Raw genomic sequence first — 15,589 nt, forward strand, 5'->3', positions numbered from 1 at the left:
TTGATGTCTTCAATGTAGAAAATTGTTTTTAAAAACTTGAGTAGGTGTGTCCAAATTTTCACTAGTACTGTATATTTTTTTAGCCAAACAGGTAGGGCTCTGCCCCACCTGCCCTGAATGACGGGTCGCCACTGTCACCATCATTTGAAGATGACTGATTTAATATTTTATTAATCAAATGTTTTTGTGATAGAAATTAGTAATGTTAAGATATTTCCCATTACATATTTTGTAATGACAGAATGTATTTTAAACTTCACTCAATGCAACTTTTGTATGACTTAATAAATAAATATTGATAAGAGTGGGAAAAAAGGTGCTTGTGCATTGATAAGCACACAAAACACGGCATTAACGATAAATAATAAAGATGGCACTTCTAAAAGCCTAATTCACACCACAGCCTGCAGAATTTGCAAGATTACTTGTCTTTCATTTTGATTTCGGCACAAATGAAAATATGGTACTGACTCACCCATGGATTGATGTTTCAGCATTGTCTCAATGAAGAGTTCGGAGTTTGATTAGCCTTGTGTTAAATGCACACGCCGTTACAAGCCTGCTAGAGTTAGCAGCAGGCGGACGAGCAATATCAACCGTCATAGTACGGATGAAGCCGGAGCTTCATGTGAAACTAACTGAAGCTTCACTAACTGAAGCTTGCTTTGTAGGATACCCCTCTGGTCAAAGGTTAGCTGGTTCGTAACTTTGCTACTTAGTCACACATTATTTCATATATGGACTATCAGATATGAAATTACGTTACATGTTCAAATGTTAGAGTAAAAACCTTTCAATAATGAAATGTATTTTTGTCACCTGCAAGCTGATTGAGAACTTTAACTTTAATTCCCTTCCATTCATGATTCCCTTTTTTGTGTGCTGAAGGGTCCTTGCTACTTTGGTAAGACGAGGGTGAAGAGGATGGCCTCTTCTCCCTCCCCTAGATCCCTGACCACCAGTGGCGATATACCAACCAAACATTAAACCAAACTCCTCCTGAGTTGCGCAAAATGTATACCTTCTCATTCATTCCCTTTCTATATCATTTATTAGACTTGAACATAGTTTATTCAGAAAGTTTCCAGACCCCTTGACTTGTTCCACATTTTGTTACGTTACAGCCTTATTCTAAAATTGATTAAATCGTTTTTTCCCTTCATCAAGCTATACACAATACATCAATAAGAAAGCAAAAACAGGTTTAGAAATGTTTGCAAAAATTGAAATATGCCATTTACATAACTCAGTACTAAGTCAGTACTTTGTTGAAGCACCTTTTGCAGCGAAGGGATGGTGCCTGGTTTCCTCCAGACGTGCCGCTTGGCATTCAGGCTAAATAGTTCAATCTAGGTTTCATCAGACTAGAGAATCTTGTTACTCATGGTCTGAGAGTATTTAGGTGCCTTTTGGCAAACTCCAAGCGGGCTGTCATGTGCCTTTCTTTAACTGAGGAGTGGCTTCCCTCTGGCCACTCTACCATAAAGGCCTGATTGGTGGAGTGCCGCAGAGATGGTTGTCCTTCTGAAAGGTTCTCCCATCTCCACAGAGGAACTCTGGAGTTCTGTCTGAGTGACCATCAGTGTTTTGGTCACCTCCCTGACCAAGGGCCTTCTCCCCCGATTGCTCAGTTTGGCTAGGCGGCAAGCTCTAGGAAAAGTCTTGGTGGTTCCAAACTTCTTCCATTTAAGAATGATGGAGGACACTGTGTTCTTGGGGACCTTCAATGCTGCAGACATTTTTTGGTACCCTTCCCCAGAACTGTGCCTCGACACAATCCTGTGTCGGAGCTCTATGGACAATTCCTTCGACATCATAGCTTGATTTTTGCTCTGACATGCACTGCCAACTGTGGGACCTTATATAGACAGGTTAGTGCCTTTCCGAAATTAACACAGGTGGACTCCAATCAAGTTGTAGAAACATCAAGGAGGATCAATGGAAACAGGATGCACCAGAACTCAATTTCGAGTCTCATAGCAAAGGGAATGTAAATACATATGTAAATATGGTATTTCTTTATTTTGCAAACATTTATAAAAAACAGTTTTTGCTTTGTCATTATGGGGTATTGTGTGTAGATCGATGAGGGGGAAAAAATAATTTAATCCATTTTAGAATAAGGCTGTAACGTAACAAAATATGGAAAAAGTCAAGGGGTCTGAATTCTTTCCGAATGCACTGTATTACTCTTTTCGAAAAGTAATCACACATTTGCTTACTTCAGTGTCATTCATTCATGATATTTTTGGCACTGAAAACTCGGACAGAGGCTACAGAGGGTATAGGAACATACAGAGAATGAACTGCCAGATGTGTCATAACAGTCCGGAAGTAAAGTCCCACTGGGAGCCAAATTTGAAATGGAACACATGGAGCAGGGTGGAGAAGAAATTAACATCACATTAAAACAACATTTAAATGTATTTTCGGGGAAGGGATGTGGTCACTATTCATGTTATAGATATATACATCAAACGTATGCAAATATATATATCAGAAGTTATTGGGGAATTATTTCATAGTTTCTTCACAGATATATTATTTTCCCATTTCAGTCTTACAGCAACCCTATGCTTGGCGTGACTGTTATAGGAGAGGAGACCATCCGATATGCCTGGAAATATTTTGATATGAACCTTGAATGAAAATTAAAGAGGACCAATGCTTCTATAGTGAAACAAATCTCACATAAGTTCAGTTTGCAAGCGATGTTAGGCTACATTGTAGAGGTCGACCGATTATGATTTTTCAACGTCGATACCGATTATTGGAGAACCAAAAAAAGCCGATACCGATTAAAATCGGCCGATTATTTTAATTTATTTGTAATAATGACAATTACAACACTGAATGAACACTTATTTTAACTTAATATAATACATGAATAAAATCAATTTATACTCTAATAAATAATGAAATATGTTCAATTTGGTTTAATTAATGCAAAAACAAAGTGTTGGAGAAGAAAGTAAAAGTGAAATATGTGCCATGTAAGAAAGCTAACATTTAAGTTCCTTGCTCAGAACATGAGAACATATGAAAGCTGATGGTTCCTTTTAACATGAGGCTTCAATATTCCCAGGTAAGAAGTTTTAGGTTGTAGTTATTATAGGAATTATAGAACTATTTCTCTCTATACGATTTGTATTTCATATACCTTTGACTATTGGATGTTCTTATAGGCACTTTAGTATTGCCAGTGTAACAGTATAGCTTCTGTCCCTCTCCTTGCTCCTACCTGGGCTCGAACCAGGAACACATCGACAACAGCCACCCTCGAAGCAGCTTTACCCATGCAGAGCAAGGGGAACAACAACTCCAAGTCTCAGAGCGAGTGACGTCTGAAACGCTATTAGCGCGCACACCGCTAACTAGCAAGCCATTTCACATCGGTTACATCAGCCTAATCTCGGGAGTTGATAGGCTTGAAGTCAAACAGTGCAATGCTTGAAGCATTGCGAAGAGCTGCTGGCAAAACGCACGAAAGTGCTGTTTGAATGAATGCTTACGAGCCTGCTGGTGCCCACCATCGCTCAGTCAGACTGCTCTATCAAATCATAGACTTAATTATAATATAATAACACACAGAAATACGAGCCTTAGGTCATTAATATGGTCAAATCCGGAAACTATCATCTCGAAAACAAAACGTTTATTCTTTCAGTGAAATACGGAACCGTTACGTATTTTATCTAACGAGTGGCATCCATAAGTCTAAATATTCCTGTTACATTGCACAACCTTCAATGTTATGTCATAATTACGTAAAATTCTGGCAAATTAGTACGCAACGAGGCGGCCCAAACTGCCGGCACAAACTGTTGCATATACCCGGACTCTGTGTGCAATGAATGAAAGAGAAGTGACACAATTTCACCTGGTTAATATTGCCTGCTAACCTGGATTTCTTTTAGCTAAATATGCAGGTAAAAAAATATATACTTCTGTGTATTGATTTTAAGAAAGGCATTGATGTTTATGGTTAGGTACAGTCGTGCAACGATTTTTTTTTATATATATTTTTTTAAATCATCCCCCGTTTGGCGAAGTTGGCTGTCTTTGTTAGGAAGAAATAGTCTTCACACAGTTCACAACGAGCCAGGCCGCCCAAACTGCTGCATATACCCTGACTCTGTTGCAAGAGAAGTGACACAATATCCCTAGTTAAAAGAAATTCATGTTAGCAGGCAATATTAACTAAATATGCAGGTTTAAAAATATATACTTGTGTATTGATTTTAAGAAAGGCATTGATGTTTATGGTTAGGTACACGTTGGAGCAACGACAGTCCTTTTTCGCGAATGCGCACCGCATCGATTATATGCAACGCAGGAGATGCTAGATAAGCTAGTAATATCATCAACCATGTGTAGTTAAACTAGTGATTATGATTGATTGATTGTTTTTTATAAGATAAGTTTAATGCTAGCTAGCAACTTACCTTGGCTTATTACTGCATTCGCGTAACAGGCAGGCTCCTCGTGGAGTGCAATGTAAGGCAGGTGGTTAGCGCGTTGGACTAGTTAACCGTAAGGTTGCAAGATTGAATGCCCGAACTGACAAGGTAAAAATCTGTCGTTCTGCCCCTGAACAAGGCAGTTAACCCACCGTTCCTAGGCCGTCATTGAAAATAAGAATGTGTTTTTAACTGACTTACCTAGTAAAATAAAGGTGTAAAGGTGTTTTTTTTTAAAGCGGCCAAATCGGTGTCCAAAAATAATTATTCGGCAATTCTGATTGGGTCATCGCCCTCTAGTGACTCATTGTGGCGGGCCGGGTGCCTGCAGTCTGACCCCGGTAGCCACTTGAAAAGCGTTTCCTCTGACACATTGGTGCGTCTGGCTTCCGGGTTAAGCTGGTGGGTGTTAAAGAGCGTTAGAGTTTCGGAGGACACATGACTCCACTTTCGCCTATCCCGAACCCATTGGGGAGTAGCAGCGATGAGACAAGATCAAAAAAAAATTGGGGAGAACAAAAAAAATAAAAACAATTAGCGATCCACACGCGAGTGGTGGCTGCATCAACTAATCTTTTTTGTAATTTATCCAATTATATTCCATTCTCTTGTTTTTGTCACGAATATTACCGAAGGTGGCTCCCCTTCCGGTTCGGGTGGCGCTCGGCGGTCGTCGTCGCCGGTCTACTAGCTGCCACCGATCCCTTTTTCCTTTTTCGTTTGGTTTTGTCTAATTGTTTTCACCTGTTCATTGTTTGGTTGTTAGGGTGGTGTTATTTAAGTTCGTTTAGCCCGCTTCTGTTTGTGCGGGCTTGTCTTCTGTTTTTTGTGTGAGGTGTTCGTTGGGGTTTTTCGCTGTCCGGATTATTTTACCTGAGTGTACTGAAGTGGCGTTATTAACGCCTATGTTTGGTGTTACCATTTGTACATTTTTTTGGTTGGACATTAAAGCGTGTTTTTCCCCGTATCCTTTGCTCTCTGCGCCTGACTCCACACCCATTCACTCATTGAGCGTTACAGTTTCTATCATGGATATATTCCCACTAATATTGTAATTAAGATTTAACCTGTGTGTTTATTACTTTTTAACGTTATTCCTTTACAATTTTCTGTAGCGAATAGAGAAGACCATAATCCATCACATCCCACATTATGTTAATCAAGTCCTCATGTGTGTCATTCAAATGTGTGTTTGGGTCTGGATTGTGAAGGTGTGAAATGTATCAATGAGAGAAAGAAGCCAATCAATCTTAAGTTCTCTACAGTTTATGAGCTTACGCTCCTCATTCCATGAAGGAGAAAATAAATCAATAACCTTTGATTCATTGATTGAATTCAACTGTATCAATGCATTAGAATCATGACTGTCATATGATGGAAAAGTGAAAACAATTCCGATTCAGATTCATGTTTGTCCTACAAGAGGAAAATCTTCCCACTTCTCATGTAGGCCTAAACAACACATATAGAAAACACAGCAGGAAACAAAACAATAGGAAAGATACCTTTCCTTTCCTACCCTCCCATCCCTGCCCATATGGGGAGTTGTTCATAATAAATTATTGCCCGTAGGATGAAACTCCTCCAAAAGTGTGCGCCATTTAATTGTCCGATTTCTCTGACCTGATGGGAGATCAAAGCAGTGGTGGAGTGGGTGGTCTGGGCTGGAGATCATGTGGCGGGCTTTGCACTGTATAACGTGTTGGTTCAGTAGGTGAGGGGGATCCAATCAGGTTATATGCTGTAAAAAAAATGTCATAGCAGGCCTGTAGGCTACACCAGTGATATGTAGTAGCCTACACACTCTTTTAATGCAAACCTTCAGAACCTGCTCCCACACAGCACAGATGTAAGGTTTTATTTTTCACTGTTAAAGCACTGGTCCTCTTAAATTGTAATTCCAAGTAGCAAAAATATTTAGGGTCATATGACGGTCTACTCTGCCCTATCTCCCCTTCACACCAGGGCTGCCAACAATATAGGGTTGCTATAAGACAAATGGGAAAATAATGGATCTGTGAAAAAAGTATAAAATAGCTCCCCACTACCATTGTAATGTTTATATTTAATGTATTGTTTAAACGTTGACCACAGCCCTTCTGAAAATACATTTAAATCATGTTTTAATTCGATTTTTTCCAACCACTCCATGTATTCAATTTCAAATTTGGCTCCCAGTGCAGCTTTACTTCCGGGCTATTATGACACTTCTGGCAGTTCCTTCTCCGTATGTTCCTAGCAGAGGTTGAGTCTTCTAGTAGTTAGCCTCAGTTAGCCTCAGATATTCGGTGGTGTCCATTATTTTGCTACACTCATGGTGTGTGTGAGGGATACAACACAGCCCTGTGGTAGGCTAGGAGGAGCTTTCGCAATACTTCATAGACCCTTTAAATTATTTTAGATTCATGAAGCTGCATTAAGAAGTGTCTACAGCTAAGCCTATGGGCTGATTTTGGACTGGACAATAGAATTTACAGGTTGTTCACAGAGAGGGGAGGGAGGGAGGTCAGGAAAGGATGTACAGTAATGAGGTGGAAGGGGCACTAACCTTGTTGCCTGTCCCAGCACAGCAGATGCCAAGGGCCATTGCGGCCCCGCAGCGCACATGGGGGTTGTAGCTCTCTGACAGGAGGGACACCACACTAGGGCACTGCTCTGGGGTCCTGTACACACACAAAGAGAGAGAAAGACATTGTAATACAGTTACGCTCATTGTTATTTACATCAAACATGCGAGCAACGGTCTTGAGCCTTGCAAACAATGTAAATAGGCCTATCCATTACTAATCATCATCATCATCATTATTATTATTATTTTTATGATGAACTGTCTCAGCCATCTTTGAAGAGACTGGGGTTTTATCAACATTGCAGGTCATTCTATAAGAATTAATCCAATTGGCACCAGGTCCAAGGCTTTATTATCATTATAGAAATATATTTTTATTTCACCTTTATTTAACCAGGTAGGCTAGTTGAGAACAAGTTCTCATTTACAACTGCGACCTGGCCAAGATAAAGCAAAGCAGTGCGACACATACAACACAGAGTTACACATGGAATAAACAAAACATACAGTCAATAATACAGTGGAACAAAAGAAAACAAAAAGTCTATATACAGTGAGTGCAAATGAGGTAAGTTAAGGCAATAAATAGGCCATGGTGGCGAAGTAGTTACAATATAGCAATTAAATACTGGAATGGTAGATGTGCAGAAGATGAATGTGCAAGTAGAGATACATACTGGGGTGCAAAGGAGCTAGATAAATAAATAAATACAGTATGGGGATGAGGTAGGTAGATAGATGGGCTGTTTACAGATGGGCTATGTACAGGTGCAGTGATCTGTGAGCTGCTCTGACAGCTGGTGCATGAAGTTAGTGAGGGAGATATGAGTCTCCAGCTTCAAAGATTTTTGCAGTTTGTTCCAGTCATTGGCAGCAGAGAACTGGAAGGAAGGACGACCAAAGGAGGAATTGGCTTTGGGGGTGACCAGTGAGATATACCTGCTGGAGCGCGTGCTACGAGTGGGTGCTGCTATGGTGACCAGTGAGCTGAGATAAGGCGGGGCTTTACCTAGCAGAGACTTGTAGATAACCTGTAGCCAGTGGGTTTGGCGACGAGTATGAAGCGAGGGCCAACCAACGAGAGCGTACAGATTGCAATGGTGGGTAGTGTATGGGGCTTTGGTGACAAAACGGAGGGCACTGTGATAGACTGCATCCAGTTTGTTGAGTAGAGTGTTGGAGGCTATTTTATAGATGACATCACCGAAGTCGAGGATTGGTAGGATGGTCAGTTTTACGAGGGTATGTTAGGCAGCATGAGTGAAGGATGCTTTGTTGCGATATAGGAAGCCGATTCTAGATTTAATTTTGGATTGGAGATGCTTAATGTGAGTCTGGAAGGAGAGTTTACAGTCTAACCAGACACCCAGGTATTTGTAGTTGTCCACGTATTCTAAGTCAGAGCCGTCCAGAGTAGTGATGCTGGACGGGCGAGCAGGTGTGGGCAGTGATCGATTGAATAGCATGCATTTAGTTTTACTTGCGTTTAAGAGCAGTTGGAGGCCACGGAAGGAGAGTTATATGGCATTGAAGCTCGTCTGGAGGTTAGTTAACACAGTGTCCAAAGAGGGGTCAGAAGTATACAGAATTGTACAGGCGACAGGTGGCTCAAAGATACAGCACATCAAAAGGAATTGCAACAACCTAACCCTGAACCGGTGTTGGAGGGGAGAACTTGGGGGGCGTGTGTGCTGTGTGAAATAGGGGCAGTGATTTATAGGTCTAACACCTCTCAAAGTCTTCATGCATTTTATCTGGTTGTGCTGTATGGGAAAGGGAAAACATTGTGCTTAACCATTTTGCTAGATTGAAATCTTTGGCTTGAAGTATAATGGCATGAGTCTAGCGCAGAATGGAGGAAAAGAAATTCTCTGCTAAGTATAAATTGTTATTTCTTTGCTGACTTAAGTGAAGACTGAGCAAAGTCAATTAAGACGTACAGCAGGGGCGACGCCAGCCTCTTAACTCGTTCACTTTGTCAAGATCCCTTTAAGTCTTACGAAAAGAACGAGCACACTGAAACATTTTAACATCCACCCAACAGTCAAAGTTAATAAAATAATGTTTTTCATTAAATAATAATAAAGAACACGATCATTTAAGGTGATGAGATTTTTGCAGAAAACTGTGCCCCATGCCAACTTAGTGGATTTTGGCAGAATATTACATCAAGTCTAACACCACCAGGGTAATGAAGTGAATATTCTGGCTAACCCTTCCACTCCACTACCTTCGACCATCTTGTGTTTCACATGTAACTGCCAGGGCTTCTTCCCAATCACATTTTCCTGGCTTCCACGGGCCCGACCGTCTCACTATGAGGAGCCTCCTCACATGTTCGTTTTGAACCAAGACTCAAATACCTTTTACAAACTCTCCCAAGTCCAGGCAGCTGTATCAAGATGGTTTCTTTAAACAATTTACACAAGGTGATTATGGTCAATCTTCCTCCCATCCTAACCCACTGCCTTCCCTGTTCAGGTTGGGACATTAGAACCCTTACAGGAGTATGGGGTGAGAATATAGAGGTAAGAGCAGTGTGGGGTGTACGGGCGGAGACCAGGGGATGTAGATTTGGGACCCTAACCTCTCGTAACTGCATCTTTACTTAGCACTTAATGTGCCGTTAGGGTAAGTGCCATTTGCAATTAGGCGCTTGAGATGTGAAGTGAATTTAATGGGCTCTGTTCTAAGAGGAATGAAGCGGGACCAGATAGAGAAGGAAAATCTGGGCTACTCGACTCTTGCTGGAACAAGACAGGTAGGTCTTAGAGGACACACATGGCCGACGATCTGCCAAAAAACAGTCAGTGGCCAACCATCACATGCGCGCAGTCTCCATCTTTCCCAATTCTTCTAAAGTTGCGGATGGCTTTCAACCTTGGACCACTCATAACTTGAGGGAAAATTAAAGTCTAACTTAAAAAAATACAAAATGTGCTGTTGATTGTAGTCTGTACGGTGTGTTCCAGTGTATCTTTTAGTGAAAACTCCTGCCAACGGTTAGCCAAACCTGTCAGCTAAATGAAATGTTTAATGAATCATATTTGGTCACAAAAAAAAGGGAATGCAATAAATTACAACTGGCATGGAATAATACTGCCTGAGAAAGAGAGGGATTTCCTCTGAAGTAATGACATAACTGTACAAGTTACCTCTTACTCAAATCAGTATAATGTGTGCTATATTACCAGTGTTGGAAATGTATTACGGTATAGCCCGTTGTAATGTCTTGAATTAAGAAGTCTCTCAGGCACAGACATGGTTGAAACCATAGAGGAGAAAACAATTGACAATGGGATGAAGTAAGCACATCATATTGAGCGTGTTATACACCCTGCTATGCTGTGAAAGGCGCTTGATAAGACCAACGTTGCCTCGGCATGAACAGTGAAACCGATCAGATTACCATGTGCCTTCAGATTTCCCAGAACGATTCGGTTCCTTGTAATGGTAATTGGGAGTCTATCAGTCAGGTATTAATCGTCATTCACTCAAAAAACGCTAGGCGGTAAACCAATCCTCTATAAAAAACAGACTCCTCAGCTTTCTCCAAAAAACAGGCATCATCGTCGATGACTCCCATGCCACTAACTCACAAAAACGTCACATTTGCCACTCTCTCCCAGAAATGTGACGCGTTGCGGGCAATTGAAGATGTCCTTTGCTTCTCAGAGAAAACTAAACCTTATTGGTTTGATGGAGTGAAGAGGTCAGGAGGAATAAAGATGGATCCCTGTTGCCGGACACTGAATACAATGTACACATTCATACGGTTGCGCTCCCACTCAGAACATATTTTAGCCTGATTAGTAGACTTTTAAACCCGAAAACAACATAGGAGTAGTTCACGAAAACCGTCAGAATCCGTTGATGTCTGTGAGTTGCGCCGTCTTGATTTTACACACAATTAAAATACTAGCATCTAACCAACCCTAACACAAACAAGCAGGAAACAGAGTGATTTGACTTCAGCTTTTATCGGAGTACAATCGGCTCGCTGTAATCAAACGCTAAATGAAGTCTCTTAGGGTACTCGGAAAGGGTCTAAAACACTTTCAGTGTCAATGATAAAGCCCAGAAGGTTCTATGCACATAAATCGATTAACCTCCCAGGGTCATTCATTCAGTCTTCTCCATTAATGCAGTGGTGAATTCCGGCGGCATAATGTCAACTGGCCTGTTTGGATTTAGCATCGCATCTCAACTGGCCAACCAGGGCTTTAATTGATCACAAATGGCAAATCTCTGGAAGATCTGGATTGCCTTTCAATTTCACCAGCAGGGATATGAGATGCTACTCTGGTACATATATGACTACCACTAATCTATTCTTGGATCAACCGCAACTTGTAGAGAGTAGAGCGAGACCTGTGTCCAAACACAGGCTTTGTGGATAGGGTCGTCAGGTAGCCTATAAAGTCTATTGTATGGCAAAACAATACATTCCTGCCAATGCCACAATTCTCATCCATCAAGCGAATGTTTACAAAATATGAGGATGTGGTAAAATAAGAACTTGCCAATGATCCAATGCTTTCTAAATGTAAGGTTTACGATCATTGTGTGGCAATGCAATGGCTTGAGGTTGAATGTGCCTTTCGCTTTGCTACTGCAGAGAAATAATTCACATTTAGAGCCACTCATAAACAGAGTTAAACGGAATGCTCCAGGAGTTAGCTGTACATTCTGACCATGAGTGTAAGATATGTCTGTGTGTGCGCGCACACTAGGGTTCAGCGATATTTACGATAGTATCAGATATCGAAGATGATTGACAGCCATCGTCGATGTTGACGACATTGTGATGTGACAGACGATGCACTTTATAACCTATTTCAACTTGACTAGCACCACGCAGTAGAGATATGACCTCGTAGCTCAAAGCTGGGCCATGCAAAGTTGCCTATTCCTTTGCAGCCTGCATAACATATCAATAAATATGTTACAAACAATTTACAAAATGCAAGAGAACAATGTAGACAAAGCTAAGATTATCACCAAAGCAGTGCAAAATGTCCAGTCAGAAAATATGTCGTTTTTCTCTCTCTCAGTCAGATGATCTGGTCCATATAAACAAACACCATATAGCTGACACTCTATAAAAGCCCCATTTTGTATTTTCTGTCCATTTGATATGAATGACAATTTTTATGCATGCTGGCTTTCTCCCACCGTGCTACTTCATGATTAAACAATAATTTTAGCCAACGGAGATCTACGGTCTCTCAGAAAGTTTTAGGTTGTTTCTGAATAACTTAAAAACATGATAGGGCTAAGGTAATAATGAGAGAGGTAGAACAAACAATAGCAAGATAGATTTTTCTAACGAGTAGTTTGAACAAATCTTACAGTTGAGCAAAGCTTAGTCTATTACAAAATAAATGTATGCATCCCTCCTACTTGCAGTTGAAGAACATACAAAACCTACTAATTAAAATAGCTTATCAAAAGCAATAAAGGGATACTTCGGGATTTTTCTCTCTCCATTTGATATGATGACTGGCCTATTACACTACTCTTTCAATTTAAATCAGGGATGCAAACTGGTGAGGGCCCAAAAAGGTGACACTTTTTTTTTTGCACTGAAACATGCAAAAAATCCCTGCTAGGGGGAAATGCAGGTTAACAAATTAAACAACAAAGAATATGATCTACATGATCAGTCTCTGTGTGTAAAATAAGTAGTTCATGTGAACCCAACTCACAGCTAAAAAATGTAAAGAAAGCAATCCAATGTAATTTTCGCCTAGACATTACTAAATGACACTCAAGTCTTGAGAAAAAACAATACATTAATATTGCAGTTAGCCATGACAGCCTTTATAATAGAACACTTGTGACCACACACACACACATCTAAATATTGCACTTGGGAAAAAAACATCTTAAGTAGAAATAGAATGAAACAAACAGGCATTCTATTTTGCTCTATTATAGTGGCCACTATAGTAGACATCGATCAGGTGCACAAGGCTACATGTGTGCAAAAATAACATTCACTGAGTAAAAAATTAAATAAATCCCCCTCAGTGTTACTGTCAAGTTCAACACAACAAAAGCAATATCTTTGGGCTCCATTGCACATTATTCCATTGTACACTTTCTGCCTGCTGTGGACACATGAGATGCTGTTGGCTATAGCGCACGTATAGCCTACGTGATGAGATGCTGTTGGTTACAGCGCACATATAGCCTACGTGATGAGATGCTGTTGGTTACAGCGCACATATAGCCTACGTGATNTTGGTTACAGCGCACATATAGCCTACGTGATGAGATGCTGTTGGTTACAGCGCACATATAGCCTACGTGATGAGATGCTGTTGGTTACAGCGCACGTATAGCCTACGTGATGAGATGCTGTTCGTTACAGCGCACATATAGCCTACGTGATGAGATGCTGTTGGTTACAGCGCACATATAGCCTATGTGATGAGATGCTGTTGGCTATAGCGCACGTATAGCCTACATGATGAGATTATGAACAAAATAAAAATAATTTTTCGTAGGCAGACGGCAGCCGAGCATCGATTATCATGTCACCAGAATAAGACCCTCGATATTTACTGGAGATGAACATCAAGCGCATCACCTTGCACTTTCATCACCCTGTGAAGTTCGTCCTAATTTATTTCATCTGTAACCTAACAGAAAACATGCTTTCCCAATCAGTGGTAGTGGGTGATTCACACGGCGTCGCATGACTTCAAGTTTACTTCGATATGATGGTTATTATATCAATATTTGAGCATGAAAGCATTTCCACCAACATTTTTCACATAATTAAATTTTAGACACAAAAAGATCCCACCGTGTGTAGCGTATTTTGTTTTGAGGAAGATTTGGGGATTTTACCCCCCCAAAAATCTGTTTCCATCAGAACTGTCATCACATTTTTTTTTATCCGACATGTACTTTACTATTTTAAAAAGGTTGGATGAAAACCTGGATAGTGTCATGATTCCTCTCCTCCCTCGCCCGTATATGCGAGTTTGAGCTAGCAATCTTTTGGGGGGGGGGGCAATCTAGGGGACGATAAGTACAGAAAATTCTTTCAGATCCCTCCTATGTACTTCACAATTTTTTTGTCACCATTTTGGCCGATGGTGTTAAAGTATTATTTTTGGGGTGGCGACTTCAGCTTTCAGACAAGTAAAGAATCTAACCTTTTTTGCCACTTTGGACATGTAGGACAATGTCAAGCCCTGGACTGGAAGTGCCATCAGAGCCATGGTCTTGTGCCTTGCACACAAACAACATAAATAGGCCGAACAAAAATCCATTACTAATATAATTTATTTTTTTCTGACCCCTCATTCATCTTTGAAGAGAATGGGGTTATATCAACATTGCGGGTCATTCTAGAAGAACTCATCCAATTGCACCAGGTCCGAGGCTTTAATATCATTATACAAGCGACACGCTAGCAGATACCCATAGACTTCCAATCATTGCAATAATGCTAATTAGCATTGGTTCACAAAACTACCTCCTACTTCCTTCATACTGGACACAGAGACATAAAAAAAAATGGTATCCACGAGTTCATCGGACTCTGGGGAAGTAGATAAATGGCCTCATTGCCAAAATATCCCTTTGAGACAAGTTATGAAGAGTATTTCCCAAATAGGCTTATTTGATAAGTGTTTGTCCTAAAGTTGCAGCTTTCAAATGGAAACAATTGTGAAAGTCAGAGTCTATAGGTGATTCTCTATCACAGCCTAATTTTGAATGACATCGCACCAACCCTAGTGCACACCTCATGTTTCATTTCACCAGACGTCCAGACGGTGTCTGACGCTTAGAGAACAGGAAAGACAAAAAAAAAAGCACCGTAGCGCCAGGTCAATCCATCCTGTCCCTTCCACTCTCAGCCTCCAGAGATGACCAGTGAAGTGGCACACATAGTAGGTGAAAGAAGCAGGGAAACACTAAGGCTAATGAAACCAGTACCCGTTCATTTTTGCAATGCCAAAAAGCAGATTTGATTCCCTTTGTCAATCCATATGATTAAAATGTGCCATGAAAAGCATCTGTGTAGTGTTCCTTTCCACAAACAGACATAAGAAACTTTTGCAGCTCTCCTCTTTGTGCACCATCAATCCACCTCCAATTAGAAATGACCGCAGACTTAATCAAGAGTTGAAAGGGCTGAAAATCTAAGTGAAAACATGTCCATTGTTATCCTGTATAGCTAGAAGATATCTAAAGAATTGGGCACGCCATGGTCTGAATATCTAAGTAAGCTGAAACTTCAAATTGCATTTATTTCAAGAATGTTTTCTAGTAGCATCTGCAGCGTTGGCCTAGCAAAGTGGAGAACAGATGTCTGAGGTGCTAGCAGCAAGTCTCTCAGCAACTCCTTACATCAGAGGATCAGGAGCATCCAAGTGATCCACACAGGAATCAGGAATGACCAATCGCTTGGCCAGTGGAGGTAGAGCAGTCCTTAACACCAGTGGTCATGAATTAGAGCACTATCAAAAATGTATCTGCCTGGTATCTGAGTGAGATGAAACGTTCTTGGCTCCCGTGATTTGAGACGCTAAACAGGCAC

The 15,589-nt window shown here is 40.7% G+C and overlaps 1 protein-coding gene across 3 annotated transcripts in view; it reads right to left on the reverse strand.

Moving 5' to 3' along the window:
* LOC111975550 (26S proteasome non-ATPase regulatory subunit 1) overlaps positions 1-15,589 on the reverse strand; it is a 102,536-nt gene that overhangs the window by 38,301 nt on the left and 48,646 nt on the right. For all 3 annotated transcript variants that reach the window (XM_070447459.1, XM_070447458.1, XM_024003885.2), the window contains one exon: positions 7,009-7,123. In XM_070447459.1, coding sequence (XP_070303560.1) covers positions 7,009-7,123 — 115 coding nt within the window. The remainder of the gene's footprint in view (positions 1-7,008; positions 7,124-15,589) is intronic.

This window comes from Salvelinus sp. IW2-2015, linkage group LG16 (assembly GCF_002910315.2).
Source record: "Salvelinus sp. IW2-2015 linkage group LG16, ASM291031v2, whole genome shotgun sequence".
Classification (NCBI taxonomy): domain Eukaryota; kingdom Metazoa; phylum Chordata; class Actinopteri; order Salmoniformes; family Salmonidae; genus Salvelinus; species Salvelinus sp. IW2-2015.